A 27,843-nucleotide genomic window follows, 5' to 3' on the forward strand; every position below is an offset into this window, starting at 1 on the left:
GGCCGGGCGGGGCCGGGCTGAGGGAGCGCAGCGCCGCGCCGCGTCGCGCCGGGCCGGTGAGCGCGCACGCCCCCGCCCCGCCCGTTTCCGTTCGCCGCTGCTCGAGCTCGGGCCTGTGGAGCAGGAAGCGGCGGCAGCGAGACCCAGCGCAGGCCGCAGGTACCGGGGGAAGGGGGAGGGGGGTATCTCCGCCGCCCGGGGTGGGGGGCAGCGGCGGCGGCTCGCCGGCTTTCCCCCCCCTCCCTTCGCAGCGCCGCCGCCGCCGCCGCCGGCGGGTGGGGCCCGTCCGCCCGCCCCCGCCGGGAGCCCGCGCCGCGGCCTGCGGGCGGGGGCGGCCGGGCCCAGCCGAGCCTCTCGCCGCCGCGGCCGGGCGGCATCGCGCGCACAAAAGGGGAGGGCGTGTGCGGCGGCCCGGCTGCCTCTCCGAGAGCCCCCCCCCCCCCCCCCCCCAAGTTTCCGGGCCCGGTAACGGCGCCTTTTCCGGGCGGCGGGAGCGGGGGAGGGGCGGGCTGGGGCTGAGGCGCGGCCCCGGGGGCTCCCCCCCGCCGGAGCCGCCCCGCGCTTCGCCCGGCCCTCGGCGCCTGGGCCCGCGGCGGGGACCCCGCTCCCGCCAGCTCCGCCGTGGGCGGTGCGGAGGCGGCGCTCGCTCCCCACCTCTCCCACCCCCCCCCCCGCCCCAGTCCTCCCCGCCGCGGGGGTGTGACACGAGTGGGCACCGGGCGGTGGGGGTGACCCGGCTGACTGGCAGCTTGTTGTGGTGACGTCACCCGGGCGCGCGGGAGGCGCCGCCACGCCGGAGCTCGGAGTCGGGCGGCGGGGGTGAGCCGGGTCCCCGGGACGGGACGGGACGGGCCCGCCGGCATGGATCGCCCACGAGCCCCCCCCGTGCGTCCCGCCGGGGCTGGCCGGGGGCGTGAGGTCCGGCGGAAGCGCTGCCCGGGTTTTGTCAGCGTGCAAACTTTTAGCTAGGGGAGAAATCGCCCTTCGGAGCGTAACCACAAACTTTTAATTTTGTGCTTTCGCCGTAGCCGAAGCCGGTGCGGCCTCCGCAGGCCGAGGGCACGCGGAGAAGTGTGTAGTGAAGAGCTCGGTTTTGGTTTAAAACGATCTAGTGGCGCGATCGGCTTCGTGTGGCCCAGCAGCCTGACCTTAGACTGAAAATTACCCAGCTTCAAATTATGCGCTACCTAAACCTTCTTTGTCAGGAAACCCGTTCCTTCAGGGGCGAGAGGAACCTCGAGACTATTTCAGTTGTGTTTGGGTCTTAAAAAAAAAAAACCGAAACAAAAAAAAAAACCAAACACCAAACTTATTACAGACGTTTACAGAGCTAAAGTTGTTACAGAGACTCAGGACAGACTATTGTCCCCAGTCAAATGGTGCCTTAACTACTTTGATATCCCTTTAAATCTGTCTCTGTGAGGTGTCTGGAACCGGGGTTTGTTTGTTTTTAGTTGCTGCCTCATATCCAGCTTTTGTTTCTCTCCCGGGGAACAGTTCACCTGTTTGTGGCAGGGAACCCTTCATGAGCAGTGGTTCCCACCCACTCTGTCTGTATGCGATGCACAATTTGGAGAAAACTAAATCCTAAGACCTTCCTAGGGAATGTTAGGTTTGTTGTTGCCTTTTCTTTTTGACAGAGCTTAGACTAGGTAACAATTCTGCTGTCTGTGTGATTTTAAAACAGTGCACTTCTTTTAAAAGCAAACTTTTATTACCTTCTTTTTATCTCAGAAATCTCAAAAATTAGTTTTACTTGTCCTAAATGCTGTTTGTGACTCAAAGTGTTAGATTCTCCAAGGGCTTTATTTTGGGGGGTTTTTTTCTTCGTTAGGGAAATATGAAGTCTATCCCTCCCCGAGAAGATTGTTTGTGAAAATATTTATTTTCTGTTGAAGGCTATTCTAATGCATCTGGGTGCCTTCCTCCTGCCCTGCTCTGGCCTTACCCAGGTCTCCAGCCACACAGCGCTAGCATTTCTGTTTCAAATATGCAGACTAATTCTGGTTCTGATTTGGACCAAGGTTGCATGTTTAAAAAAAGAAAAATTGCCATTAACCTTATTTCATTTTAATTAGTTCACTGGAATGCTTAACAGCATATTCAGCATAAATGCTTGACATAAATTATTTTTAATGGGTGATTTGTATCATTTAACACTAGAATACATGGCGTTTTTTAAAAATAATTTCTGAAGACATAAATGCACCTTCACACAAGGGGCAAAAGAAATTCAGTCACAGGGCTAAGCTGAGCAACTCTTAATGTTATCCCTCCTAGTTCACCAAACTCACACTTTGGCCAAGTGCCACAGCAATTGAGAGCCAGAGGCGGGGAGTTCTCTGAGCCAGGAATTGACAGTAAAAACATCCTAAATGATCTTAACTGCCACCAGGATGTAGGACTAGCGATGGCTCTTTAGATAACCAAATTCCAAATAAAAACAAGTTGATAGTTTGGAGGGGCTTGGAAATATCATTGTCTTTCCTCATTTTTTTTAATGGTAACTCTTGTTTTTCCTACTTTTTACACTTCATCTTTTTCTCTCAATGTATTTACATTGCCCCAAACCCTGATGGCTCTTCTTTATGCCGTTGCTGAGGTCCACTCCACCCTAGAAGTTTCTGACCTTGACTATTACCTTCTCACTAGCCTATTGTATCTTCTCATTCAGTCTCTCCGTAACATTTTATTCCCTGCTGCTGTGATGTCATTAGGTTCTTTCCAAGTCACCGCTCAGACGCTATCTTTTACACTAGACTCTCAACTGGCTCACGTGTTCTTCCACATCCATTTAAGCTCTCCTGAACCTCTCTGTTGTCTTACGATTTGTCTTCAAATGCAGTTTAACTAATGTGGAGGAAAAGTTTAATCAGCGGCTTTGAGGAAGTTAGCATCTTGATAAAGGCTAGCCAGCATGCCCTTTAAATCTTAAATTGATCCATGATGAGTCTGTCCTAGTAAACAAGTGATAAGGGTGAAACCCCATAATACAGAATGGTGCTGTGCAAAATAAATGCACCAAATGACAGCTTACCTTCATTCCCAGGGATACAGCTATGCAAATGCACACACCTGAATGCACAACAGAAATCCTCTGCTCCTTGCCTATTGGTGTGATTCCTCTCCTGCAACACCGGACACTGTACAAATAGCTAGGTAGCTAAGTAGAAAGAGGTAGTTGCTTGTTACTTTGGGGATCATCTCAAAAATAAGCACAAATATCCCAAAAGACACTGGTTAATTTATCCTTGCTTTAAGCCATTTTCCACCACTGTTCAGTGTCCGGGTGCCTTGCGGCCTTGATGTGATCTCTGTTCTCACCTCATTCTGAACTGTGAATAAAAGCTACAGAAAGCGTAATTGGAGTTGGTAGAGCAACTCTGTTCTGTCGATCCTCTCTTCTGTCCTTTTCCTGTCACGATGTTTTCACTTGAGAAGGGCATTTGAGACAGCAGAAGAACTAAGATATCCATAGACCACCTTTTAATTAAGATATTTGCCATCCACTGTTGCGTACACACAGCCAACAGCCAGTCCTTCCTAAGTGAATCATCTAATTAAATAATCAGAACAAGGTTCACTGTCTTTCTCTGACCAGCCTTCATGACCAAGGTCTCTAGCAGAAGGAACAGATGGAGAGTCACTAGTATACTGAGTAAAATTGGGCAGTACACCCACAATGAATATGAAGTCTTTCTTTCCTCAAGGTCTGACAGTTATGGGGTTTTTGTTTTCTTTTTTTATTGTTGTTTTTAATCAGAAGCGGGGCTGAATTCAATTTCTTTGCTCAGTTAATTAGCGGTGCTTTGCAACAATAAATAGTTCTGTCTCACCTGACAGTGTACTGACGGATTGAACTGTCACATTTGGAGCAGATCGCTAGTGTGGATGTGTACAAAGTGATTCCTCCTCCTCATCTTCAGTTTTAAGGAAGGTTGTCTTTGCGTGTGTCAGTGGTTTGAAAAAACTAGCAGCTCTCCAAGTACTAGTTATCTCTGTTTGCATTCTTTGCTAACATTTCATTTTTCTTGTATTTTACACCTAGAGGCTCTTTATTCTTCACCTTCTCTGTGCTCTGTTGAAATTTTGTGAGATGAGAAGGCCATCTTACAGTAGGATCTTGACTTGGTACTGACAAAGTGAATTGGCTCATTTTTTGAACCTCAGTCCAAAAGCTATTTGGAAAGGCTGGGTTCCATGTAAACCGCAGCAGAACTAGGCTTCTGCGCTTGAAATTGAAAATGTTGTTGGGAAGATTTTAAATTATACTGTGGAATGTTGACAGATGAGAATGAGCATGCAGTTTGGGATAAAGAAAGTATTAGAAATAAGAATACAGCCTTCAGAAAGTTCAAGTCATGAAGTTGACCAGAAAAGTAAATAAGAACGTGAACTCTGGCAAGTCAAATGAAAAATAGAAGGACCCGCCAGAAAGACTCTGAGCAACGTCATACTAATAGCAAAAAAAAAAAATTCTTTTCCAAGTACATCAGAAGCAAGAAAGGTGCTGGAGTCTGGAGGGCCAATAGATGAAGAAGAATAGAAAGAAATATTTGATGATGAAGCCATCAGTAGAAAGTTAAATGACTTATGTGCATTCCTGTTTACTGTGGAGGAGTCCAAAGAGGTTCCTATGCCAGAAATTCTCTTTATGGGGAACAGGACTCATTGGAAGATCTATCTCTGCTTGAAGTGTCAGCAAAGAAGTTTTTAGAGCAAAGTGATAAATACAGTTACAAAATGCCAAGACCAGATGGTGCTTGCCCAAGGGTTCCAAAGGAAACTTGGGCCTGAAATGACCGACTTATTAATTATGCTATGTAACTTCTCACTTAATACCTTGAAGCTGGAGAAGGAGAAGATGGCTTACATGGTAGCAGTTCTTAAAGATAGTTCAGCAGGATATCACAGAGTTCAATGCCTTTTTTAAAAAAAATTATAAAAAAAAGTAACCAGGTGGACTAACAACTTACAGTGGGAAGAGTCAGTGTGGCTTTTGCAAGGGAAACAGTGCTGCTTAAATCTACTGGAGTTTTTTAATGACTCAACAAGCACAGAGAATGGAAGTTCGGGACAAGAGAATAGGGATCTGTGTTATACCTATACTGTTCAGAGTACTCATAAATGGTGAGAAAGGTGTGGGGTCGTAAGGGAAGAAAAGACAAGAGCTGACTAGGAAGAATTGCAGCTCGTCCTTCTGACACTGAATTACAGGCAGTATAATGTCAAATGAAATTTGTTTCAGATAAATACAAAGTTGGGGGGTGGGAATCTTAGTTTGTTTATGCACCTATGGGGTGAAAGTTAATTATTGCCACTTAGGAGGAAGAGCTTGTCATAATTCTGTGAAAATGCAAGTTTAATGTTCCACAGTGATCATATGAGCATGTGTGAGGGGCTTTGGGGAAAGGAATAAAGAAGGAAACGGAGGATAGGATAGCATCATGGCTCTCAGTCCGTAGCACAATGACTACTGTGGTTTTGCACGAAGGAAGATGGACTTGGAGATACAGTGCAAGTGGAAAAGCAAAGAGGCTGAGAAGAATGGTCAGGGATAAGGAATGGATTCTGTACAAGGGGTGTTTAAAAAGGTTTGAACCCTTCAGCGTGACAAAGACATGACTGAACATAGTCTGGTCTAGATCGAAACCAATGGTCCCTCTCCCGCAGTCCGTACTGAGACCGCAGAATGCAGCGCCACAAAGTGCTTTGAATGACAATGATTTACATGGCTTTAGAATCAAACAGATGAAATCACAGAAGAAAATGCTATCAAATGGGCTGTTGAGCACAAAGATTAAAAAAACCTAAGAATACCCCCAAGGTGGAAACTGAGAAAGTACACTTGCAGAGGTATCGGTGCGTTTGCTCTTTTTACTCTTAGTCATCTGAGATACCTGCGTGTGTCAGGCAGGGTGCTGGACTTGATGGGTGTTTGATCTGAACCAGTGCAATCTCAACAGATGTCTTCTGGTGGGAGAAGAGGAGGAACACTGGTGAGAGTGTCAGCTATGCATATAAAAAGATGGTTGTCTGGAAGAGTTAGTGTTAGTTTCTCTTGTCCATACGTGCTTCTGCTGCCAGCTACGGGACAGCAGTGGGTACCTAAAGACAGAGCTGTCTTGCCCAAGCAGAGCCTGCCTTTTTTAGCGTGTGGGTGCCCCACATCCCATTTGACATGCTGGAGGTGTCTGGGAAGAGAGGATACCATGAAAAAAACTGGCACAAATGCAAAGCATCTTGCAGATTGCACACGAGTGGAAATCCACAGATCTACTATAATTACCTCAATATTAAGCCCTAATCTCATTTTGTGTAAAGTAATCTTGGGACTCAGTATTGCATAAGAGAAGTGCTCTCGTAAGTCGTGGTACCTACAGATAACAAAGATCTAGTCAATAGGGCCAAAGTAACAAGAACATTAAGTGAGAGTAGAGGGACAGCAATGGCAGCCACAGATCCTGAGGACAAAATACTGCTTTCTGCCCCCGTAGTCCCAGCTCTGCCTTCAGCCTTGGAGAGGGACTTGTCATGGTAGAGTAAGGCAGGGGAGAAATGCTGGAATTAGTCGTCTTCCTTGGGTTCTGAAATGGTGTTAATTTATGAATTACATAGAAATAGGGAGGTGAACAGCATAGGGGTGAACTTTGCAGATAGTTGAGAACAAAGAAAACTTGTAGTAGACCAGGAGGACCTTGATAAGTTTGGTGTTTGCAAAACAGGATGCACAGTGACAGTGTTAAGACAGAGGGTTTTGCTAGCACGTATTGCTGGTTTAGTTTCTAACCATTTTGGCTTAAACAGGCTTAAAAAAGATGTTTCAGGAACCCCCTTTTGCAATATTTTTCCCCAATCAAGTGTTGAAAGCGCATTAAATAACCCGGCTTGGAAAGGAAATGAAGGCATCTGTTTTGTTTGCACTTAAAAAACAATGCAAGAAAGCCCTGCAGATGAAATAGGACAGAAGTAGAAACTGAAAGTAGAAAATACAAAACAGAAGCTCAAAAGCATGTAAAGTAACTGGGAGAAAAAGGGAGCTCCAAGAGAAACCTATGACTGAGAAATTATGGATCTAAAAAGTTGAAATGTGGTAGAAACAATAAAGCCTTGCTATCTGCCCTGTTGGGAGGCCTGCCTTTGCTTCCAACCTGGCTCATCCCGTGTACCCTTGTCCTTGTTTCAAAGACTGAAGGCTCAGGCTCCAGCTTTTCTCACCGCTGCTTAGGATCTTAAGAGAAGTGGCTGTAGGCATTTTCTTTCTTGGTTGCGTCTCTTCCAGATTGTCCTTTTTCCAGTTCTGCCATAGTTGTTCTTCATATAGACGCTGTTCTATAGTTCAATCATCTGTGTTGCCCTGCTCCAAGTCATTTCCAGGTCCTTTATAGCCTTTTGGCATGGGGAGGATCACAACTGCACACAGAGTCAAAAGATGCAGGCATGCTTGTGGATTCCTACATCAGCTTAATGATTTCCGTTCTGTTCATTTCTTCCTAGTTCTTAATAATGGAATTTTAAAATTTTTTTTAGCTCTTCAGAGTGTTGAGCTTGTATTTTAAAGGAATTAACTATATAACCGTAAAATACTGCCCTTGAGTAGCAGCGATCAGCTCCCAGTCCATCATTTCATATAGGAAGTTGAATCTGGTTTTTACCTTGTATATCACTTCACATTTATCTATTTCAAATTTTATTGCTTAGGCACAGAGTCCGTTAAGGTTCTGAAATTCATCACAGTAAGCCCTTGCCTTTGTTACCTGAACCTTTTGGCATCATCAGTAAATTTTGTTGCATTGCTATTTTTCCTTGCTTTTTCAGGTCATTTAGGAATGTCAAGCGGTGCAGGTTCTACTGGTGGTCTTCTGTGAGAACTGAGCATTTCTTTCTGTCTGGTTTCCTATCTTTCGCCAGTTATTTATCCCTGTAATAAGGTTTTTTGATTATCTCTTTAAATAAATTAAAAAAAAAATTATAAAAAGGTTGAATGGTATGGCATGCCTAATCTGACCAGACTTGGTAATCGACACTTCTGTTTTGATATATATCTCAGCTCTGAAGATCTCTGGCCTGCAAATGGAGGAGTTCTATATAATATTTTTTTCCCAGAAAGTTCTTTACATACTGCAGCAGTTTAAGGAGTTTGAAAGAATGCTAATATGCAGTAATAATAAAGAGAAGTAGGACAACCTTAATGATTATAATCCCATCAGACTAAGACATCAATCCCAGGTACAATAATGGAATAAGTAACAAAGCGTTCAGGAAAGAATTAAGGCAATGTCACTCAACCTGGACTGGGGGAAATAGAAACAATTAGTGTTAATTGTTTCAGTTTGGTTCTTAAGTACAGGTGTTCATCTTAGCCTTCGGTTAGCACTTGACAGTAATTGCACGTCATTTTCAGTGAGAAACTAAGCCAGTACAAAATCAATATGGTTCACATTAAATTTAGTAAAAAGAGGACAGCTTTAAAAGCCAAGTGGAGACTCAAGTGAATCTGTCTAGTGAGAACATGAAGGAGCTAGCTCTTGGGCTGTATTTCTTACCGATCACCTGGAAGAAACACAAAATACCAGTATGAAGAAATTTGCAGAGGCCAAATAAATGAGGAAGTGACAAATAAAACCTCATCACTAATGCAGAAAATGTAACTAACTGCTGGAGCAAGAAGCATGGTAGGGGATTCTCTGTTGTCGCCTATTTTAAAGTCAAGAAACTCCACACTCGAGTTAATGCAAGGAGTGAAACATGTACTGGGGAATGACCAAGCTGCAGCTTGTTTGCACTTGAAACACAACTCAGGGTGTGGTTCTCTGATATGGCATGAGTGCATATAACAGCACACCCTTGTGAAAATGGGGGTGTCCCTCAGGGCTCCAGCCCCTGGGGCCTGTGTTGCAGCAGCCCCGGTGCGTTTGGGGCCGTGATGGATGATGTGGGATGGGAAGGTACACAGTGTGGTGCTTCTGGGCTTCCAAGGGCCCTCCTGGCTGAAGCATTTCACCATGACACCTCTACCACTTTGTTACTCCTTATGCTAGGAGCAGCCAGCTGATAGATCAGCCAGTTGCTACAGTCAGAGGTGTAAAAGTATTAAAAACAAAACAAAACCGCAACAACAAAAACCCCAACTCTATGCTAGGGTGCTTCAGTCTGGAAACCCTGTTACGTGAACAGCAGAAAGAGGGTGAACGAGGTACACTGTTCGTTCTCTTTCCATTTCGGAGTTAGGAGGCAGTAAAAGAAACTAATAGAGACAATCTTGAATTTGAAGGAAGTGGCTTTACACACAATGTGTAATTAAGCTGTGGGAACTCCCTCCAACAGGATGTTGTGAGTGCTGGAAGTTTATGTGGGTTCAAAGGGAGTCTGGACAAGCTCATGGAACAGAAATCTCTTTGAGGTTACCAAATTCATGAGAACCACATCTGACCCAAGAAGCTCCTGAGCTGAAAATGGTCAGAGGCTGGAGAGCATGGAGGAGGAAGCTTTTGGTTCCTTTTTCCTCTTCTGCTTTTCTGTAGGAATCCACTCCTGAGCTGATCCTGAATGCCAGGCCCTGAGGTAGAGAGACCTAAGTCCCAAGCCAACGTACCTGTTTTTATATGTGTGTAGACCTGTAGTAACAGACAGTCTGTGAGTCTCTGGATGTAGGAAATGTAAGTTTAGCTGCACGGACAAGTTGGTCCCTTGGTCAGTGTCTGTGCTGTAGCTGTTTGTGGGGCACAGTGCTGGGCGTAGAGGGTTGCACAGGTCATGGCTTGGGCGTTTTAACAAAAGATAGTTTGTGTGTTCCTGGGAGTGTTTGATCGTGCTGGCGCATCGTTCCTGTAAAGCGCAGGCGGGTGGGCTCTACAGGGAAGGAGAGTAAAGCAAAATGTTTTGCTCTTTACTGTGGTGGTTAGAAATCAAGAAAATTTATCAGAATCCAAAGCAATTTTCTTCTCTGAGACTCAGATTAATTGTATGTTGTCATACAGGATTTATCCTGAAGAGGAAAGCAAGGGCAAAGGCTGTAATTTGATAGGATGAATCCAGCTTTGAGACTTCACCTGATATCTCAGATTAGACGTACTACGTCCGCATGACACACAACACGGATCTAGTACTGACTGCCGATTCAGGTTTCCTCAAAAACTTTGCACTGGCAGGCTTTGTGCTGGATGAGGTATCTCCTGCCCTATCGCAGCCATCATAGAGGCAGCATAAACAACGCACTGTGCTTAACTGAAATGTATTGTATGCCCATGCCTATGAAACACCAATTTTGTACTTTTGGATAACTCTTTATGACTGTATGAAATTCATCAGTCATTAAGGGTTCACCAGGGCTGGCACTGGACCAGCGTTGTTAAGACCTAATGCAGTTAAGCTGACACTGCTCCCAGTTCTGGTGATGTGGTACAAAGAGGCTTGAGCTGGTTATTTGTGGAGTTAGCTGAGACCTGGTGAGGTTTATTAGCTAGGGTTGTAACACAGCTATACTGCTCCCAGTTTAAAGCTGGCTCTGGAAATACACAGCTATGTTTGCAAAGCACTTTTCCCAAACTAGTAAAACTTGCCAGACTTGAGCATGGTTAACGCACAGTCTGAGTAAACTGCTAGCAGAAAGCTGAATGCTCTCCTTACCCTGTCTAAGGACCTTCCTGAAGGACCTATGTCCAGTATTTTAATCACATTGGCTACTACACTGACCTTCTGTGTAATTTTTTAGATTGTACTTCAATTTTATAATAGAAAATTTCTGTTTCACTGTGGATTACATTTAATGTGCAACGTCAGTAGCCTGCCCTGTGCTTTGCCAGCTTTGGGACTTTTTTTAAAGTGTTAGATTTCACATGTAACCCTCAAAAAAAAAAACCCAGCAGATATCTTTTCCTTACCAACTACTCCCACATAGTGCCGTAGTTGGAAATAGGTCTATTTCGCAGTACTGTCAAACTGCTTTATGTGCTGTAAGGAATATAAATATAGTTGTTTCCCAAAGGCCTTGTTAGCAATGCTTTAAATAATGTGGCTTATCAGTTTATGAATGCAAGTGTCCACAGGCAAATTTGCACAGAATTAAGTAAATTTCAATTATTGAAATAAGCTGTGTTGACTGTCTCCTTTATAGTGGTGACTGCATTCATGTTTTTAGTGTTTGTATTCCAGTGGCTTGTAATTGAACTATATTTCTACCCCAGTAATACTTGATTTCAATTCATACATGGTAGCAAACGAGCACCATCACTCTGAGAATGGAGTTCATCTGGCTTTACTTTCAGTGCAACTGTACAGATGAGTTCTATTCTGGATGTCTTCAGAAATAAAGACAATAAATAAGTGGTCACTTGCAGCATGTTTTGGTGTATGTAGTTCTTCCAGGATCTTCTAGGAACCCTGTAGCCGAAGCATGGGTTGTATCTAACTCCTTTATGTGATTGAATCACCTTTTTTCTTCTTTTTATTTTTTTCTTACTCTTATTACAGTCCCATGGCTGTTTGTACCCATTTTGCAACTTCTGCAAGAGGTGAATTGGGGTCATAGTTTCCTTTACTTCACAACGATCGCTATTTAAGAGCATAGCTCATCCTGTATGGGTTATGTGGAAAAAAAAAATAGCATGATAGCACACATAGGCTTATGTATGCTCAAAGGAGTTGATTTAAGGTAGCATGAATAGCATTTCAACAGCAAACTGCAATGTTTCTGACATTTGTTTATACATACTTTCACTAATGAAAAGCATAGTGGAGAAAAAAAAATTACAAAATGTATAGTTGCTGACATTTTCCATTGGGACTTCAGTGGAGGAGAAGGTTGAGACACTTGCCTCCTGTTGGTAATTAAACAGCTGGGAGATGTGGGAATCCTGGGTTCTGCTCTAGAGGAGGGTGGATTTGAGCAGTAACATCCTCCTGCCATCTTCCTCCTCGCCTGTTTGCCTGCCCTCTCCCCATTCTCTGCTTATGGTCTTTGGATCATTTCCCCCACCCACATGCTCCGTATTCAATCTCAGTTTCTTCGCTGTCTGTATACAGCTGCTCTAAAAGGAGACCTATTTGCTTTTGGGCTGATCTGCTTTCTGCTCCAAACTGTTTTGGTAGTTCTCAGTTTTGATGCCAGACCTTGCTAAACAGCCAGAAGAAAACTTTGGGAAAAGCCTGCTCATCCATGTCCTCTTCATCACTGGAGTCTTTGGGGAAACTCATTCCTCCCCCCCCTCAAACTTGAACAAAAGTGAGTATATTTTAAGAGTCAATTCAGCTCCTGGTGCAGAAGCAGTTCTCCTCTGTGGTAGGTAGAGGGCAGGGCTTGACTGATCGGGATGGGGGACACTTGAGCAGGGCTTCATCTTCTGGTCCCTCAGCCTTGCTCTTGTTCCTCCTGCTGGCCCAGGACAGGGTTGACTGAATGAAGGTGGAAATGAAGCAAGTGAGAAGAGTGCCAGGCTGTAATTCGCTCAATAGCAAACTGTTTAAGTGCTGAGTGTGGAGGAGTCGGCAGCAAAGCAGTCTTTACAAGATTTCAAAATCCTCGCTTTCCAACATTTTGGTTTTAAGGACTTCAACAAAATTAGGTGGGAAAGAATTTAAAGGACTTTTTCCCCCTCAGCATCAGAAACATCATTAATGGTCCTGCTGAACTGCTGCTGCTGAGTGCTTGCTCACATATGCAGTAATCCAGATCTTTTTTGACAAAACTGTGCATTATACAAGAGATTGTCTGCTATACCATACAGGCAGATGTGAAATTGGTAGTAATTGATTGGTAACTGAAATTTAATCTAGTCGGGATACCTATGTGATGGTAAAGGGCTGTTTCTTCCACCTTATTACTTTCTCCAGGATGAAATCCAGAGCGAGACAGGCAAACCTGGCATGTTTGTTACCAGTTTATCCAACTTCAGATTGTCAACAGTGTGTCCACAATCCTCACTCGTGCTGTGTGGCCTTGGGATTTGCAGGAGAGGAGGCACTGGAAATGTTGTTCCTTGGAAAGATAAATAGCGTGCTGAAGAGAAGAGGCAAATTCCATTGCAGTAAACAATAATACTTTGGGGGGGGAGTACATTTAAAACATGGAAAAAAGTATTTTCCCCATTTCTCATTCTTCTGGAGTATTTGCTAGATTCTCTTAACAAGCAGGGCTTTATGCTGCATGAGTTTAGGAGCGTCACTGCACTTAGAAATAGCAGCCTCATGTAACAAGGATATTAGTGTGGCAACTCTCAGCAAACAGGAGCTCCTTGTGTTGTAACCTCCTGTGATGTTAGTGGGATTGAGTAAACGATGTTTAAAGCTCTTGTAATACCTGTGAAAGGCACTGGCCTAGGTTGAGGAAATGTCATAATTGAATCTCTTCCATTCGGATGAGTCACCTGAGTCATGTTGTGAGTTTCCACTTTGAATCTAGGAGACTAGCTGGTTTTAAGAATCCTATAAATGCAAAGGTGGGAGGAGTGGTTTATTTAAGAGTAGGAAAAATTGCAGATCTGTCGTCTTGCTGCAGAAGACGGCACAGATTCCCCTAAAACATCACTGCAGCCATTCTGTTACACTAATTGGGATAGAATATTTCTTGCTCAGTGTGCATTGTCAGTGATGCTGTTCCAGCAGCTTTCTGGATTTATTGGTCTCTCCCAGCTCTATGCATTGCATAAAAGGATGAATGTGTAGTACTTGTGAGTTACAGTTACAGTGAGGTAGTGGTGGCTTGGATTTGGTCTATTTGTAATATCCTTTAGGTAGTTCATACAGGGTTTTTTTTACCTCTAAACGTAGACACATACTCACTGGTGACAGGTTTTACTGCAGCAAATACTAACTTGCATGTAACGTAAGTACCATACATCTTAAAGGAAACTTTTTAGGCTAGCAAAGTGCTTTTTGATTCCTGTCAAAACATACTGCTGGTCCAAATTTGATGTATTTCCAGGCTTCAGAATACTTGATTAAGAAAACCAGAGCATGTAAAAATGCAGCAGAAAGACTCGACTGCTGTGAATGCTGTTAGTGTTGTCCTTGTGATATGCACCACTAAGACGTAGCTCCATTCTAAGCAATCACTTTTTTTCTCTGTTGTACTACAGAGATGTTGCTTTTCTGAGTATTTGCCAGACCTGAAAATCCCTTATAGCTACCCACTGGATAGGAATGTATTTATTTTAACTAAAAATAATTAGCTAAAAGATGCTGATCTATACACTGAGTTCTCTAAATTAGGAAATTATTATTGTAAATATGCTTAATGCACGGATTATGGGATGCTGTTGCTGTGGCCAGGTATCTGCTAAAATTTGAAGAATATGGGGGTTTTGGACATGTAGCACCACTAGAGCAATTTCCATACACATGGAGACCTTCAGCGGTACAGACAAGATGAATCTGTCATGAGAAGAAAGCTGGGTGCATGCCCAACAGCAGTGTTCCATCCTTGAACATCCACATGTTGAATAGAAGTGAAGTATATTGTTCTGGCAGCAAGTAAGGGTTCAACCTCACCAGTAGAGACGAAACTTCAAGTACCGTAAAGCTGTAAAGTTTGTAACCACCGATGTCAGGAAGAAACAAGTGGTTGTGATGTTTGGTGACTTCCTTCCAAGGTGGATGGAGGGGTCTATCTGGTGATCAGACCTGACATCCTGAGGGCATCTCTGACTACCCAGCATTTATAATCTGAGCTGTTTCTGAAGATGTGGTGAGGTCCATAAACAAACTAGTCTCAGCCTGTGCTGCATGCCATGGGGAATGCTTGAGGTAAGCAAATCAAAAGCAACTCCTAGGGCTTTTGAGGTAAGTGAAAGCTTCAGTGATATAAGTGGTGATCTTTGCATCCTGAATTGAATTTTATACAACACATTTGTTCCAAGGATATTATGCAGAAGAAATTCTTCTGTGGTAATGCTTTGGAAGGTGAAACCACAGTAAAAAAGATGAGGATGCCATAGGTCACCAAGAGAAGATAAGGTGTTTGAGGCTTTTTGTGAGCATCTTGGCAGGATCCTCTAGAAGTTGGTGATGAGGGAATTTTAATTACCTAGATGTTTGATGGACTAGACGGAAGGGACTGTTCAGCAGGTTTGAGATGTCCTGGTGACCGTCCTGCACATAAAAGACTGTGAACAGGGGAGAATCTCATGGGGTGGATCCCAAGCAGTGGGAAGGAAGTGGTTGAGCATACACTGCTGAAGGGCACCTTGACTGACAGAGTGGTCTTCCATGTTGGATCCAAATAATGTCAACAGATCTCAGGAAAGATCAGGCAGGGAGAGTTTCGTGATAGGCTTTTCTCAAGAAAGAGATCAAATAAAACTCTGAAATAATTTTTTATATATATATATAATTTTCAAGCTGGTATTTTAGGGAAGAGTTTATAGAAAGCACTGTATTAAATGGTGATTTTTTTTTACAGAATTGCAGTTTTCTTGGAGAGCTTAGGCATAAGTACATAGAAGGCCAAAGCATAAAATGAGATTCAACTGGCAAGGAACACTTAAAAAAAAAAATCTAGAGTGACGGAAGTATTTAGAGGAAGATAAAGGAAGAGTTGATCTGATAATCCACAGAAAAAGACAGTTATCCATAGGTGATGCCAAAAAGGTTGCCTACCCTAGGTGCTGTTGCAGGTAACACAAGTGATCAAGGGCCAGAGCCCCAGCTGCTAGCACAGAAGGGAGAAGGAGGGAGGATACTGAGGAAGGACAGGTTATCCCATTCCGTCATCCAGCCACTTTGTCTCCAGTGTGGTTTCATCAATGACCCAGATAATTACCTGGGAGTCATGATTATTAAACTTGCATCTGAGGCTATGATTAAGCTTGAGGACAGAACTAGAACTTGGAGGTAGAATAAAACATCAGTCAGAGAAAGGATAAATGAAAGCATGACAGTAGAACATTCAGCTGTGTTGAGTAGAGAGCAACTTGCTATGTAGCAGTCCTAATGAAAAAGATCTGGGAGATAATCATGAATTAAAAGCTGAACGTATCAACAGTGTTGTCTACTGGGGAGGAAGTGGGGGCGCGGAAAGACATACACTTTACACTTCCAGTATGGTGTTTTAAGCAACAGTATATCCTGGCAGGTCAGTAAAATAATCCTTCAGCTCTAGTTAATGTTCATAAAGCCCAAGGTGAAATACTGGATTCAGCTTTTGAGCTCCATGCTTTGGTATATTTGTGCCAATTGGACTGTGCCCAGAAGGGAGCAACAGGAGAGCCTAGGAAATATGATTTACAGAGAAGACGATGAATAAACTGGAGTTGTTTTGCCTGAAGAGAAGACTAAATGAAGGCATGTATTCTCAACTGCACTAGGGAAAGGGAATAATCTATTCTCCTATGCCCATGACAAATAGGATAAACAGTAATGGGCTTACATTACATCAAAGAAGGTTGAGAATACACATTGGAGGAAAGTTTCTCATAGTAAATAGTAAATATAAAGACGTTTTGTAGGACTCGGCATTACAGTTTTGAAGGGCAGATTAGACAAAGCTGACAGTAGGTAGAACTTGTAAGTAGTTGATCTTGACTTGGTACAGAGGACAGATGATTTCCGGTTCTGTAAAAATCAAATATTACCATTGCTAGAAAGTATTCAAAACTATCTAAAACCACTGAAAGAAAACCTTTTTAAAGCTTGGATCATTTTAAACCTTCCACAAATGTAAAAATAACCCCAAATCCCGAAGGTAAATAACTTGAATGCGCGTACATATATATTCACAAGGTGAAAGAAGCCCATTTTAGAAATAGATTTGGATTACTTGAGCAGTTGTGTCTGACAAAGCTGTGCTCTGCAAGTCCTTGAGCCCTTGCTGCTTGATGGGCTGAAATGGTCCTTCTCTGCACCTGGAGCAGAAGTACAGAATCTCTCTAATATCTGCTGCTTCTTCATCACCTAATAGTACTAAAGGTTGCTTTTAGATGGTTAGTTCTACCTTTTTACTTAATTTCATAAGGCAAGAGCAGAGATGGAGAGGAGAAAATGTTTTTGCTATGTGCTTTAATTCTCTTCTGTGCTTCTTCAAGCCCTTCTCCCCTTACCAGCAGCCCTAGTCATCCTCAGAGAGCTTTGTACTGAGATTGTCATGGCAAAAGTTAACTTACAAGGGTGCTCTCTCTCTGGTATTTTGGTCATGCAATGGTAGGTATTATGGTGGTGTTGCTGTTTGCTCCATTTCCAGGAAGCTTCGTGGGATGACTAAGTGGCTTCCCTGGAGTGCCTTTATGTTATGGAGAAGAAAGTAGTTATGGTTCTGTCCTCATTCCAGTCCCTTGTAGCCAAGTCACTCCCTAAATCTCTGGCTTGTTCCTGCAATGGTAACAAATAAATGCCTAGGGTAAAGAAAGAAGAAAGCAGGCACATTTATAGTGCTTCCCAAAGTACTCTCTCAGCCTCAAAGTACTTTTACTATGGAGATTTTCTAAGGCAGATGCAGTTTCTGCATTCTTTAACTCACATAGGAAGCTTCTCCCATGTACTTGCCCGGTCCTGTATAAATTTCTTGTGTCAATAACATCCTCTTGTTGGGAGTTCCCAAGGCCCATTGCCTTCTAGTGGACTTGAACTTTTTTCTACTATCTTTGTATCACCCCCCTCGCATTTGTTTGTGGGAAGTGATGATGAACAGTCATACTACTTGGGCCACTTGTGACTTTGTAGAAATTTGCCAAATCCAACACAATCATCTCCTTCAGTCCCACCCTGACTCGAGGCTTTTGTTAAACCTTTTCAAGCTTTCGCACCATCTTTTTGAGGCCAAAGTTGCAAGTAAGCAAGCCGTGGATTTGTATGGTCCTGGTACAGATCAATACATTGAAGAGCAGAGACCTGTGTGGAGCACCATGGTGGTGTCTCCCTCTGTGTCCCACCCTTTACTTAATGTAAGCTGGTAGCAGGCTATATTAACCTGGTAACAGCGATGTCCAGGAAAGCGGATTGAGGAGTGGGATGTGTCCTTCCATAATCCTTTGCAGTATGGTGGTTGTAATTCGAGGAACAGGCTGGTTACCTTGAGATCCTTCTGTTGGTGCTCTGATGTGGCAGCAGATGCTCCTCAGCCCAGCTGACCAGCACTTTGTGGTTCAGACAACTCAGCATGACAAGAAAATGTTACTGCCCTTGAATGGAAGCACCTCTTATTTGATTACCTAGAAGACACTTTTCAGAAGGTGCTCTTGGACGGTGCTGCTTGCTCACTCACTATCTCTGGATGTCCCTGTCTCAAACTTTAGAATAGGTCAAGAAATGGCAAATCAGGCTGCTCTCCTCTCCTTTCTATTACTTTTGCACCCAGTGGCTCACCAGTATGTTGACAAGTGCTGGGGAATGTTTTTCTCAAAAGGATGGGAATTTGAACTCACGTGATTCCAGATACCTGTCTGTCTCTGTAATGGACATGTAGACCCAATTTAAAAGTTCTTATTAATTGAAAACTTAGTGGTTGTTAATTATTAGCATCTCAGTTAAAAACTGTAGTGGAAGAATTAATAAGTCGTCGTTTTGTTTTTCAGCTATGGCAGCCATTCGAAAAAAGCTGGTTATAGTGGGTGATGGTGCCTGTGGAAAGACCTGTCTGCTGATTGTATTTAGCAAAGACCAGTTCCCTGAAGTGTATGTTCCCACCGTCTTTGAAAATTATGTAGCAGATATCGAAGTGGATGGAAAGCAGGTATGTACACTTCTGTAACAGTCAAAATGAACTTGGATTTATTCAGAATAGTGTGGAGATCTCTACGCTTCTTTAATAAGTGGTTAGTACACATGCTTAGTCCTTATGTTGTAAATATATTTTTAAATCTTAAGCATGTTCCTGTGGAAAAAATATTGGCCTTGCTAGAACCTGCTCATATCCAATGTTTGCTTAACAACCTGTTTCTAACCTTATACAAGTTGAGATTCTAAAGAACATACAGTTATTCCAAGTAAAATGTTGCAGTAGGTGGGAGGGGATGGAGCAATTCAAAGACACGCCTACACACTGAGGACACAGGGCTACTAGCCTTTGGAATTGCGTAGTGGAGTCCCTGTTTTGATAGGGACCTGGTATTGTGATTAATAAAGACTAGTTCCTGCACAGAGTCTTGTGTTCATACCCACTCCTGGCAATGTGCAGGATTCTCTTCAGAACAGATGACTGACAAGCTTCAAAGGGATTTGATGCTTGGAGTGTACATCAACATCATCTGTCCTACTTGTCTGAAGGAATGCAATTCTTAGCAGCCAAGTGTACCCACAGCTCACTGAGCTTCATTTTTAGTTTGTACTTCAGTAAATTAATAATTAAAATATTTCATTTTAGTTTTAAATACTTTGAAAATCAGTTTTCAATCTGTGTGACCTCTGAGTCCTTTTGCTTGCCAAACAAATAAACATGCCAGACACCTGCTCCAAGAGGCAGTTTTCAGAAGGCTGCTCTCTGAACACCGGATAGGTTGTCTTCTGCACTTATGTTATGCAGGGCAGTGTGTGATGTGTAAAATTGTCACTTTCCAGGATACTCTGGAAACACACAAAGCAGAAACTTTGCACCTTGAAAGCTCAACTATTTTCAAACCCTTTCAAGCAACCATGGCATATGTCTGTGGTGTTATCCTAATCACACAGAGCTGACCTCAGTGCCATGGGTCCTCATGTCAAGCGTGTGGCAGGTTTTTATGCTGACTGTGCTGAGCTTCCCTGTTTCGCCCCTTGCTGTGACATGTGCCTTTGCTCTGGGTTCAGCTACCGTCAGAACATCTTTCAGTCAGTTCTAGTTCAAATGCAGTGACAGATTGATTGAAACTGCTCAGTTTCGATCCTGATTTGAGCAAAAACTTTTTGAGCTAGTTTTGGGCTTTATGTTAGATTTGATTTTCTTCTGTTGCAGGCATGGATTATTTGTGGGTTTTAGTCATGATAGTTCATGCTATTTGAGTCTGAAAAGAACTTTTCTCTCCCGTGATATGAATGAGTAAAAAAAAAAATTTACTTTTAGACTAATATTAGATGACGTTTCCCCCCCAAGTGACAGTTTCTGCAGTTTCTATGTTGTATCTTAGACTCTAAGGACTACTGTTTAAAATATGTATTATATCCATTTCTCTCTTTTGTCACCTAGTCAAACTTCCTCATTCCCTTCTGCCTGAATCTCTGCGTCTCTGAATGGGTGAACAGGGAATCATGCCCTATCAGCTATATGCAGCCGGTATCTAAATAAAAATGGCACGAGCAGCTTAAGCACTGCATTTTCTGTTGTGGAAATGTCAGCTGATCTTGACATTTCTTAGTCACTACAGGTTCCAGCTATAAACTAATTGAAAATGTACATAATCCTAAAAAGCACATACTTAGAGAGTCCACTTTCACCGAAAACTGGTATTTCTGGAATGCTTATCAGAGAGATTCCCAGCCCTTTGGAGCCAATTCCCTTCAATTCTTCCGTCTTGCTTTTCTGCTGGTAGTTTTTATGTCCTTTCAGAGAGTTAACACTGGTCATGGATATAAAGAAAAGATTTTTGGAGTTACAGAACATAAAATTTCTAATACTTCTCCTGTCAAAGTGGTTTGTCTTGTCGTCTCTTCCTTTTGAGTGGTGTTGACTGCAATATTTTATCCGCTTCTCTTGGGTTACTGGCTTCTGAATCAAAACCTCCCTGGTGATCTGGCTAACTGCCTTACCTTTCTTTTGCAGGTTGAGTTGGCTTTGTGGGATACAGCAGGACAAGAAGACTATGATCGACTTAGACCGCTTTCTTATCCAGATACTGATGTTATACTTATGTGTTTTTCAATTGATAGTCCTGATAGTTTAGGTAAGTAGATCACTAATTGAATCGGAACCACTTCTCTGTGTCTCTGTATTCCCCTTGGAAATTGTGCTGTAAAATATATTTTCATGTGCTGTAATGATTGAGAGTATTCCTAATTTCAAAATTCATACTGGTTTGAATGTATAGTTTTCAGACATTAAGATCTTAAAGGAACCTGTATTCTTCAGCGATGCTGAGTGGCATTTTGAAGGCCTCGGCAGCACACTGTCTTGACCCAGGGCTCTGCTGCATAATTTGAGCAATGCTTAGCAGGGAGGCAGCTCCCTGGCCTAGATCAGCACCCCCAGCCCGGCAACGTTGTCTGGTGGGCCAAGGCAGAGTGCTGGTGTGCTTGTCCCTTGGGAGGTGCTGCCTTGGCCACCCCAAGCAAACAGGGAGGCTGTAGTTGCACTCTGCTGTGTCCAGGAGCCCTGTGAGTACATAAGGTGTCCACCGAGTGGCATGGCCCACCCAAATTCTGATTTTATTTTACTTTTTTTTTTTATTATTATTTCTCCTTGGAAATTGCAGGTTCTTAGGTACTCAAGACCGCACTGTATCCAGGAAAATAGAGTAACTTTGTTTCTATGTAAATGGGAAAGCTCACTTTGTGTTTTCATCCCTTTCCCCCCTGTCCCCCATTTATTCAAGAGACATCAGCTTGAAACACCCTGAGTTATTAGTCCCAAATAACCTGGGGTTTTTTGCTCTCTGCTTGGTGACTTAAAAAAATGGGCTAGAACTACACTGGAGGGTGGCGCTCTCACTGGTGGAAATGATCAGAGGCTGGAGATTTATACTTTCCTAGTCTGCTTTCCAGTGACCGACATCTGCTTGTGATGGAGAAAAGAGAATAAAAGAGTTGCCTGATTTATGGTTTCTGAGCTCCAAAACCATACATTTACAAAAATCTGTGTATTAGTTGGGAACCTCTTCTGTGTGGAGTCCAAGACTGAAATCTTTACTGATTGATTTATAAAAATCTGATGCATAGATATCGATGTATTTGATCTTCCAAAGATGTTTTTGAGGAGGGTAAGGAGCAGGAGACAGAGATAGTCTTATTTCTAAGACTCAACGTCTCTGGAACTTTGATTCTCACCAGTGGGATTTGTTCACTAGTGGCTATTTGTGAGGTTTCTTATTAGAATGCAGATAACATTAAGGTAGATCTTTAGACACATGGATTCTCTCTGTGTGTGTGACCAATTGTACTCTGACAAGAACCTTCTGTACAGTAACTGACTGGTACGTGTTTGTAATGGGTCAAAATTATGTCTGTGCGTTCGGCAGCTCCTAGCCAGGAAAAGTGAGAGACCCCTCTGCTTTGTCTATTAATGACAAGCCTCAAATTATTTTAACTGGCACTCACAAATGGGATACCAGTTCTCTCCTAAATGCATTAAACCACTGAATCCTTTGGAGTTTTCTACTGCCAGGGTGATCGCAATCACTGCAAGCTGTCCTTAGAGAGGCTTTTTTACTACACCTCTGTTCTATCTTACGGATGAACCCTGCCTCCCAGAGTTGTGTCTTAGGAAGAAACAAGAATGAGACAAAAAGGATCCAGGAAGCACAGAAATACAGTTAATGGAAGGATTAGTCCTGAATGCAGCAACCGCAATGGTTGAAAAATACCATTCCTGCCACAATTCACAGAAGGTTTGAGTAAATGAGCAAACAAAATGTTGCTTAAGATGTTACAGTGGTGTTACAGTCTGACCGGGGTAATGTTTGATAGCTGCTCAGTCTCATTTCCTGCCTTGCCTCCGAAGGGTAGCACCCATTGAATGGGCAGTTGGGTGTGAAAGTGTCTTTTTAGAAAAATCAATGCCAGCTTGGTATCTGGGAAATCCTGATCTCTATCTTCATCACTTCCACCTGATCCTGTGTTTAGATACATCTTTCATTGTCTTTGTCTCCCTCCAAAACCATTTGAGGTTTAGTTGGCAGCGGTGCTGTGGTCATGCCTGGTGCGGCTGTTAATGCCTATGTACAAGGTTTGAGCTGTGCTTATTTCTACTGCACGTGCTACTCCCCTGGCAGCTGGAGAGCTAACTAACTGACCGCCCTGGAAAACAAGATGGGTTACTGAACCTGGAGGCAGGGGGAGAGGGGGGTTTAATTAAGTCAAGCCTGATCTTGGCTATTTTTGCCTCCCTCTCCTCCCTTCCTGCTCACCAGTATCAGGGCGCCTGTGTCCCTGGAAGCTGTGGAGGGAGCAGTGAACTGCTAGATGGCTCTTCAGGTGTGCAGCATCTAGAGGCCGGCACCCCCTGAGCACTCCAGGTGCAGCTGCAGAGTTGCTGTTTTGGCTGTAGTGCAAAAACTGGCTTCAAAATGCTTGTCTAAGTTGTTCTTTCAAGCAAGAAAACAATGCCATAATAGTGAACATCTCTTCAAAAGCTGAATGGAATTTTGTGAAGATAAAAAGGGGTTATGTAGCCTGCAGGTACATCCACCAGTGAATCTCAGATGTCTTGAGAGCTTCTGAAAGCAAAGCCAAATGTTTTGGGCTGTTCAGCACTTCCTGCTATATAGAATTTATCAAGGTTTTGCTTTCAAAAGCCCTGAGGTCTTCCATTTGCTGCTCCATTTTTAAAAAAGTCATGCAGGGAAGTTAGGAGGAAAAAGCTTCTTGTATATGAGCATAAATTCATTTGCTGCAGATAGGGAGAAATGGCAAATCTGCAAATGACTTACACAATGTCTTTGTTTCTGTGCATCTGTAATTAGTTGTAGAACAACATTTCTGCTACAGTTAATGGGAGAGTTCAGAGTCATTGTTTGATGTTGCTTTTTAAAAGGAAGAAGTCATGTAAAAACTTACGCTTCAGGATTGTGCCCATCTTTAGCTTCCAGAGATAAATAAAATGTTTCTCTTGAAGCAAAATATTCCATAACACTCTACTTCAGAATTCTGCATGCTGTTCTTTGAAGTACCTTATGCTAACCCTTGTCAAGTAGCTACTGAGAGATGTAGAGAAGCCAAGAGGTCAGGTGTCCTTCAGCCTTAAAATTACCATAGACAGGCTTGTCTTTTTTGGTAATACCAGAACAGGTCTATTTGTTTCCCAAATTAAGAGTAGAAAAAAGGGGCATCAGTGTAGATTAGTAAGCTAAAAGCACTCGGGCAGCAGGTAAAAGCTTTAAAATAAAATTCTCCCCAGAAGTGGGTTTTAGTACAGTCATACTTCCATTTATTTTTTTCAGAAAACATCCCAGAGAAGTGGACCCCAGAGGTGAAGCATTTCTGCCCCAACGTGCCTATCATCTTGGTAGGAAACAAGAAGGACCTGAGGAATGACGAGCACACAAGACGAGAGCTGGCCAAAATGAAGCAGGCAGGTTCCTTTCTGACAGTCTTACAATAAATGAAGAAAGTGTGTAGTGGTTGTACCAGAGCGCTAAGTAGGCATCCGCAGCTTGCTGCCAGCTTCCTATGGGCTGCATAATGAATGCTTAGCCATGACAGAAAACAGAAAGTATGTATTACCTTTAATTGAGTGTTTCTTTTTTCATATTTGGAGATTCAATTTTCAGAAAAACACATTCTCAACAATGAAAATGGCTATATTGGGTTACTAACAGTCAGCTGCTCTCTGTGCTGGAGAGCTGGATCCCTGAGGTGGAAGGGAATTAATTAGCAGACATCAACGCATCAAGTGCATGCACATTCAAGTTGTTCTTTATTTTGTATGTTCTGGATGAGAAAGGAAACAGTTTTGCTGGTAGGTGTTTTGAAGTGATAACCGCAGGTGCTGTAGCTCATTCCTGAGCCTATCACTAGGTTTCATTTTCAGATTGAGTCTGAAACCCCCAGCTTGGGTATGGGACTGCAGATATTCTGCTCTGTCCTGGAATTTTTCCTCCTGTTGCATAATATTTGTTTTTATACAAAGGCTGAGGCATTAATTTTGGGATTTGTTCATAGGCTTTTGTTACAATTTTGGCAAAGAGTTGCATAAATGTTTCCTCAGAAATAAGCAATCACTTGCTCAAGTTTCAAAGGGTCTTGCAGCCTTCAAGCTCAGAGGTGTTAGAAAACCAATCGTGTCCTCAGGCATTGGCGCAGTATGCAAATATACAGCTTGTCTCTGTAATCCAGGCTGAGATGCATGCTGCATCTTGAGAAGATGAGCAAATTTTATTTTGAATCTGTCTTTATTATTTGAAGGATCACTCTCAGGGGAGCAATTAATTATTGACAAGCCAATTAATTATGTGCATCTAATCCAGAAATTCCTTTGCCTTTGTTGGGAAGCTGGGTGGGAAAGGGAAGACTGGTGCACGCTGGTGTGGTCTTGGATTGTTCTCACCTGTTGCTTTTGTGCTGTTACAGGAGCCTGTCAAACCCGAAGAAGGAAGAGATATGGCAAACCGCATTGGTGCATTTGGGTATATGGAGTGTTCGGCAAAGACCAAAGACGGTGTGAGGGAGGTTTTTGAAATGGCCACTAGAGCTGCTTTGCAAGCCCGGCGTGGCAAGAAAAAGTCCGGGTGCCTTGTCTTATAAAGTGTGGCCAGAGGAAGATGGCCAAAGCAGCACCCTGCACTTGAGTAATTTTGAAGTGCTGTTTATTAATCTTAGTGTATGATTACTGGCCTTTTTCATTATCTATAATTTACTTAAGAGATTTAAAAATCGAGTCATCTTGCTACCAGTATTTAGAAGCCAACCATGATTTTTATAACAATCTGCATCAAATTCATCTGTGCACCCAAGGTTAACCTCAACATTCCTCTAACAAACCTTTTCTGCACTCACAGGATATGCCAGGCGCTAATTGAAGACAATTCTCTATCTTCTTTCTTCTCTCTAGAAAGAGAAAAAGCTGTCAACACAGAGGATTGGTCTGTAACTACTTTATAACTAACGTCCTATTCTAATTGAGTACAACAGTTACATGGCTGTATGTGGAATCAAGTGTAGCTTCAGTGCTATCACATTTAGGAAGATCTGATTTTCATGGCTCAGTGGTGTAAAACATTAGTTTGAAAATGTGATCACTCTGAAATGACCAAGTCCCATTCAGCTAAGGAAAAGTGAGGGTTCTGTGGTTTCATGTTAGTTACCTTTTAGTTACTGTGTAATTAGTGCCAGTTTAAATGTATGTTACCAAAAATAAATCTATTTACCCCAGCTTAGATGTAGTATTTTTTGTATAATTGGATTTCCTAATACTGTTACTTGTAACCTCTGCGTTAAGGTGTTCTGGGTTTTTTAAGAAACTGTATTTGAAAATAAAGTCCGATGGAAAGCAGCTGATCCTCTTCCCCTGTTCATTTGTAAGAGTCTGACCCATTTGAATGATTTGAGTGGTCTGCACACCCAGGAGGAGTTTTTTCCATGACGTGCTGTAGGGATGAGAAAAGACAGCCTGCTCACACTCAAAGCTTCTGAACTGTTCAGTTGCCTTAAGTTCATTGCTGGACCCAGTTTCAAAACTAAAAAAAAAAAAAAATGAAACTTTTTGTGTAAGTTTGGTTACCATGTAGTGATCAGACTCCTAACCTGTGAACTTCTTGCTGTTCTGCAGCCGACTAAACTCTTTCTGTATTTTCATTTTTCCAACAACTAATAGAATAAAGGCAGTTTTCTAAGCTCCCTGTATCCTGGTGTCTGTATTCCTCACTCTGGGTTTTTGGCCCAGCATCTGACAGCCTGAATCAGAAATACCATTTTTGATACAGCTGTGATAGGATTTGCTGAGCAGTTCCAAGGGCTTTAATACTTATTTGTTTCCCAGCAAGTGACACCCACCCGCTGCTCGCAGCAGTTTCCAAATGCTGCAGCAGAGCGGAGGTGGAATCCCTCGCCCTGCCTGGCCCCTGTGGCGAGTGGCAAAGCTTCCCAGGAGCTTCTTTTGATACTCAAACCAGATGAGAGTACATCAGTTGAGTTGAATTTGCTGGTCTTGAGCATGGGAATGGACGAGCAGGAGGAGGCTACATAGGAGGGGAATGTAGGAAGAAGGGAGAGGACAGCAGTGTTGCTGTAGACGCACGCAGTGGTATGCAGCATGCTGGTCTGCCCTGTTGTGTACTCCACATGCTGCACTGCAGCATGTGTGAGATGTTGCACATGGCAGCACGTTTGCCATGCTGTTTTCATGAGGGATGCTTACAAGCGCTGCAACAAGGGATGGGCTCGAGGTATGGGCCGTTGTGCTGCACCCACGCTGGAGAGCAGCTCATGCTTATCCTGGGTGAGAAATACAGAACAGCAGTGTGCATCTCCACACTTGCACTGGTATTTACAGAGCTGCTGTCGAGCTGAGAGGCTCTCCCCATGGGGCTGGGCAGGAGGGAGTCCAGTTGCTGACGTCAACCTGTGTAAGTGAGCACCTAGCTGCATCTGAGTAATGTCCTAAAAAATGTTGCTTTTTTTTTTTTTTTTTTTTTTTTGGACAATGTTCCTGATCCTGCAACAAAGGACAAACAGACCTGGCTGTGGGAGTGCCCCATACCTCTGGGTCCTTGTCCTCCCTCTGCAGCCACAGACACCCCGGAGTGAAGCGTCTGGCCAGCCTGGCGGTAGCGGTGGCACCAGTCCCACCCTTCCCTCCTTCCTCTCCTGGGTGCCCGTTCTGCCCGCGTGGGGTGACGGGGTTGAACAGAGCAAGAAGTTCCCAGCTGCAGCTGCAGGCCTGCCCAGGAGGATGTCATTCTCTGCCCTGTTAACAAACTTGCTCACTCCTCTGCAGTTCCCTTTTTTGGGGGGGTTTTGTTGTTGGGTGGTTTGGGGGGTGGTTGCAGTTGAGCAAAACTGGGGTTTTTCAGTCTTGCAGAGCCGCTGGGTTGCAGTTCTCTATGGTCACAGTTACAGAGCAGCTCTTCATCTGCTCTTCAGTGGTTTTGAGCAAGGTCTGCATGTTCCTCTAGACCCAGCTCATGGTTTGTGTATCGGCTGGTGCGCTTCCACCCAGAAATGATTAATTTGTTATCCCAGGTTTAATCTAAGCTCTTGTTAACCTACAGCACCACCTCCCCATCTCCTCTGTCTTGTCCACCAGCTGGTGTTAGGATTGCAGGCCTGGCCTGCCTTTCTTGAAGTTCAGAC

At 43.4% G+C, this 27,843-nt stretch overlaps 1 protein-coding gene across 1 annotated transcript; it reads left to right on the top strand.

Annotated features, from left to right (window-relative positions):
• Nucleotides 1-26,394, top strand: RHOA (ras homolog family member A). Its single transcript, XM_052775653.1, has 5 exons — nucleotides 1-159; nucleotides 18,504-18,661; nucleotides 20,663-20,783; nucleotides 23,994-24,124; nucleotides 25,123-26,394. Exons 2-5 carry the CDS (start codon nucleotides 18,506-18,508, stop codon nucleotides 25,294-25,296), a joined length of 582 nt encoding a protein of 193 aa, XP_052631613.1. The 5' UTR covers nucleotides 1-159; nucleotides 18,504-18,505; the 3' UTR covers nucleotides 25,297-26,394.
• The last annotated feature ends 1,449 nt before the right edge of the window (nucleotides 26,395-27,843 follow it).

The sequence above is a fragment of the Harpia harpyja genome, chromosome Z (assembly GCF_026419915.1).
Source record: "Harpia harpyja isolate bHarHar1 chromosome Z, bHarHar1 primary haplotype, whole genome shotgun sequence".
Classification (NCBI taxonomy): Eukaryota; Metazoa; Chordata; class Aves; order Accipitriformes; family Accipitridae; genus Harpia; species Harpia harpyja.

What these genes read in the sequence shown, in the direction of transcription:
- RHOA (XM_052775653.1), top strand. Translation starts at nt 18,506, where the DNA reads ATGGCAGCCATTCGAAAAAAGCTGGTTATAGTGGGTGATGGTGCCTGT. An exon ending in TCGAAGTGGATGGAAAGCAG is followed by an intron (nt 18,662 to 20,662) that starts GTATGTACACTT and finishes TTTCTTTTGCAG; the next exon opens with GTTGAGTTGGCTTTGTGGGA. An exon ending in TGATAGTCCTGATAGTTTAG is followed by an intron (nt 20,784 to 23,993) that starts GTAAGTAGATCA and finishes TATTTTTTTCAG; the next exon opens with AAAACATCCCAGAGAAGTGG.